This window comes from Octopus bimaculoides, chromosome 7 (assembly GCF_001194135.2).
Source record: "Octopus bimaculoides isolate UCB-OBI-ISO-001 chromosome 7, ASM119413v2, whole genome shotgun sequence".
Classification (NCBI taxonomy): domain Eukaryota; kingdom Metazoa; phylum Mollusca; class Cephalopoda; order Octopoda; family Octopodidae; genus Octopus; species Octopus bimaculoides.
Genome location: NC_068987.1, coordinates 47,048,477 through 47,052,436, shown reverse-complemented (window position 1 = coordinate 47,052,436; position 3,960 = coordinate 47,048,477). Strand labels below are relative to the sequence as shown.

General features: G+C 36.0%; 1 protein-coding gene across 1 annotated transcript in view; it reads right to left on the bottom strand.

Moving 5' to 3' along the window:
- The window catches only part of LOC106875068 (uncharacterized), a 124,918-nt gene that overhangs the window by 101,809 nt on the left and 19,149 nt on the right, over nucleotides 1-3,960 (bottom strand). Inside the window, exon 2 of the mRNA XM_052969417.1 lies at nucleotides 61-2,507. Coding sequence (XP_052825377.1) covers nucleotides 61-2,507 — 2,447 coding nt within the window. The remainder of the gene's footprint in view (nucleotides 1-60; nucleotides 2,508-3,960) is intronic.

The window sequence follows — 3,960 nt, the reverse complement described above, 5'->3', positions numbered from 1 at the left end:
TGAATGCTTTCTTTTGTAATTATTTCACTTTCCTTTATATCAAAGCTGTCTCCTTTATACAGACGACTGTCTCTGTCTGTAGGCCTCTTCTCTTCAGCTGTGTCTTTCTTAGCTGGACGAATGCTCTCCTTTGTGATTATCTCACTTTCCTTTATTTCAAAGCTGAGACATTCCTTATTTTGGAATTGTTTATCTTTAATCGTTACGCAAGTGCCTACTGCAGAGGAAAGACTATCTTCAAGTATATGATGCTTTGTTTCATATATGTCAATTCTGTCTATGTCAGTAGAAATCTTATTTTTGTTTTCGCTAGAACCGTCCTCTGTCTCACACCTGTCCACAGGTTTAGATTTATTTTCTTCAGATGTTTTTTGCTTAGAGATACTGCTGCAATCTTTTACAGTTTCATTACTATCTACCTTTGACAGGTGAGTGTCTTTGTTTGTTGAGAGTTTATCTTTGCCGCCTTTTGACAGACAACTCTCCTCATCTGTTGGATGCTCAATTTTCTTTGTTTCAAGAATGTCTACCTTAGATTCAAGACGCTCTAACTCCTTTGTTTCGGTATTGTCCTTTCCTGCGGATGGTTTATCTTTTTTCGTTATAGACAGAGAAGTATCCTCCTTTTTGGCATCCTTATTCGCCATTGATTCAGAGCAAACGTGCTTAGTTTCGTAGATGTCTGCTTTAGATAGAAGAATGTCTTTGTTTTCAAAATGCTCCTCGACTTTCATGCTAAAATTGTTCAAATTAGACGGGAGTCTGTCCTGTTCCTGTTCCTTTGGATGTTCTTCCTCCTTTGTGCCAGGACTCTCACCTTTAGGGGGCTGAGTTTTCTCATCTATCAAGTGTTTGTCATTGGATAGATAGACAGCTTCGTCAGAAGAATGTTTCTGCTTTTTCTTTTCGGAGATGTCTACTTCACTCTGAAGAATGTCACCAACACTTGCAAATTGATTTTTGTTGGATTTATTGCTGTCTACCTTAAAGTGATGCATTTCTCCTACTTCCAAGTGTTTATATTTGATGGAACTGCCCTCATTTATAGAAAATCTATCCTTTTTTGATTCATTGCTCTCTACTATATGTATACTGCTATCCTTGCTTGTCGAATACTCATCTTTCTTTTTCTCATAATTGTCTTTTTCAGAGAGTAAATTGTCTTCATCCTTTGGAAGTATGTGTTTTGTTTCATAAATGTCCCCTAACTCACCGCGCTCTTTCTTACCTTCAAGAATGTCGCCTTCCTTTTTCTGAGTTCTTGTTTTAGTTTCGAAAATATCTTCCTTAGACAGGGCAAGATCAACTTTTGTTGATTGTTTCTTTTCTTTTATGTCATGTTCGTCTATCTTAGATGGAAGGATGTCTTCTTTTTGGCGAACATCCATCTTAGTTTCGTGAAGTTCTACTTTAGGAAGATCTATATTTCCTTTTATCGAGCTCGTCTTGTCAGTTTTAAAGAGATTGTTACTCAATTCAGCAGAAGTTGCATCCTTCTTTGATTCGTATTTTTCTACTTCGGCCTTTTCAGTCGATTTGGAAGAATTCATTTTTGCTAAATCTTTGCCTGTATCGACTGGAGGTTTGTCTGTTGTCTTCTCTTTTTCTTTATGTTGTTTTTCTAAATGTTCGGTTGGCTTCTGATCGAAAGCTGACCTTTTCACAATTTTGATACATTTACCGACTTCAACTTGAGAACTAGTTGTGTTGGTATCACCAGAGTCCCCTTTCTTCGAAACTTCTTTTCTGATCAACGGAGCAGGCATTGTTAGAAGCTGTACACTTTGACCAAATTCTAACGAACAGGTGTTTTCATTTGCAGAAAATCTCTGAATAGGTTCTAAACGGACGACATCTGTTGAGTGTATTGTTTTCTCTATCTTATCACCTGTTTTAATCACAGATATTTTCTCATCTGCTACCAAATAAAACTTGTTATTATTGCTTTCACTGGTGCTGACGTCATTTCGAGAACGACCAATGTCTTCATTAACGTAATCTTTCTTTATTTCAATCGCCACTGGTTTCACTACACTAATTCTCTCATTAAGGCCGGTAGTTTGCTCTCTCGAACGGGTTTCACAGATATTTTCTTTGTCATCTGCATGTTTCGTTATTTTATCGTCTACTTTTTTATCGTCTGCTTCAGTGAAATGCCTAACTTTATCGATGTCATCCTTCCTCAGTTTAGCTATATCCCCTTCTACCGAACGGTCTTTTGGCTTTATTATTTCTTTTCCTTCAATCAAATCTTTACTTCTGTCAACACTTGACACATAAATATCTTTTTTCTTCTCTTCCATTTCTTTTTCTTTTTGGTAACTGCTTGAACCGTTAACTTCCTCCAAACTCGCAACTTTTTCTGCTCCATATTTCTGAGACAGACGGTTGTCATCTTTTGCGCACTCATCTTTTGAAACGGAAAGACTTGTTTTAATTCTTTCAGTATCTTCGTCTTTTGCCTGGAAATGCTTGTCTGTCGAGTCTAACTTGTCTTCTAAAGTATCCTGGGGAAAAAAATTAGATTTACATAAGTGACGAAGAATTATTTTTTGTTATTTTTACACAACATTATAAATTCAATAATGGTACAGAAAATGGAGCAAGGTTGAATGATGGAGTGTGATAAAGTGAAATGGCTGCGTGTAGTAGTCATTATAAATAGTTTTCATGGTGGGTGGTGGATATGGTGGTCATAGTAGAAATGGTGGTGATGATGGCGGTAGTGACGATACAACTTCGTCAAATATACTAGTGACAACGGTAACAACAGCAACAAGAATAAATGCGGCAACGATTATGACCGAGAAGACAAAACAACAACGAGAACGACGACGATGACGATAACAGCAATGACAAAGTCACAAATAAACAAAACAAAAAAAAAAAAGAGGCTGCAAATATATACTGGAACTATTATAAGTGCTATCAAAACCAGTACAACAGGGAGTAGAATAGTAACAACAACAACGCTAATAATAATAACAGTAGAAGTTATGCTGTTGATGATGACGAGGATAATGACGACAACAACCGCAACAACAGCAGCAGCAACAACAACAACAACAAAAATTATAATAATAAAATGAACAAAAAATGATGACTTTTATGCCTGAAAAGTGGACAAATTGGCGATATTACAGAAATACGAAACAGGGAATATTATATTGCGTCTATGAAGAAACAAAATCAACATTTAAACAGATAGAATATGATATGATATAATATAATATAACATGATATAGCATATATAATATAGTATATATAATATAGTATAATATGAATTTATGTAAAATAATATAATGTAATACAAAATGTTAGTTTTTCTGACACTCAATAATAATGACTATCTAAGTTTAGAGAGGATCAAATGGACATATTTAAGAAGCATATCCTGGAAGTCACCTTCAGTACTCCTACGAATTTTCACTGTCGAATTATCACTGTAGACGTGATCCCAGGAAAGTACTGTGATGGCTGGCGTGCTCGCGTGAAATCATTGAAGCATTCGGAAGGACGGCCAAATTAACTAGACTACACTTACATGCACACAATATAATATATCTCACCTAGGCCGTTCCATAGGACACCCCAATATACTATAATATACTATAATATACTATAATATAATATAATATAATATATGTATATTCTTTTATCCGTTTACTTGTTTCAATCATTTGACTGTGGCCACGCTAGAGCACCGCCTTGAAGGATTTTAGTCGAGCAAATCGACCCCAGGACTTATTTTTAAAGTCTAGTACTTATTCTATCGGTTTCCTTTGCTGAACCGCTAAGTTACGGGGACATAAACACGCCGACACCGGTTAAGCGGTGATGGGGGGACAAACACAGATACACACACACACGCACACGCGCGCGCACACACACACACACACACACACATAGATGTATACATACATACATACATACATATATATATATATATATATATATATA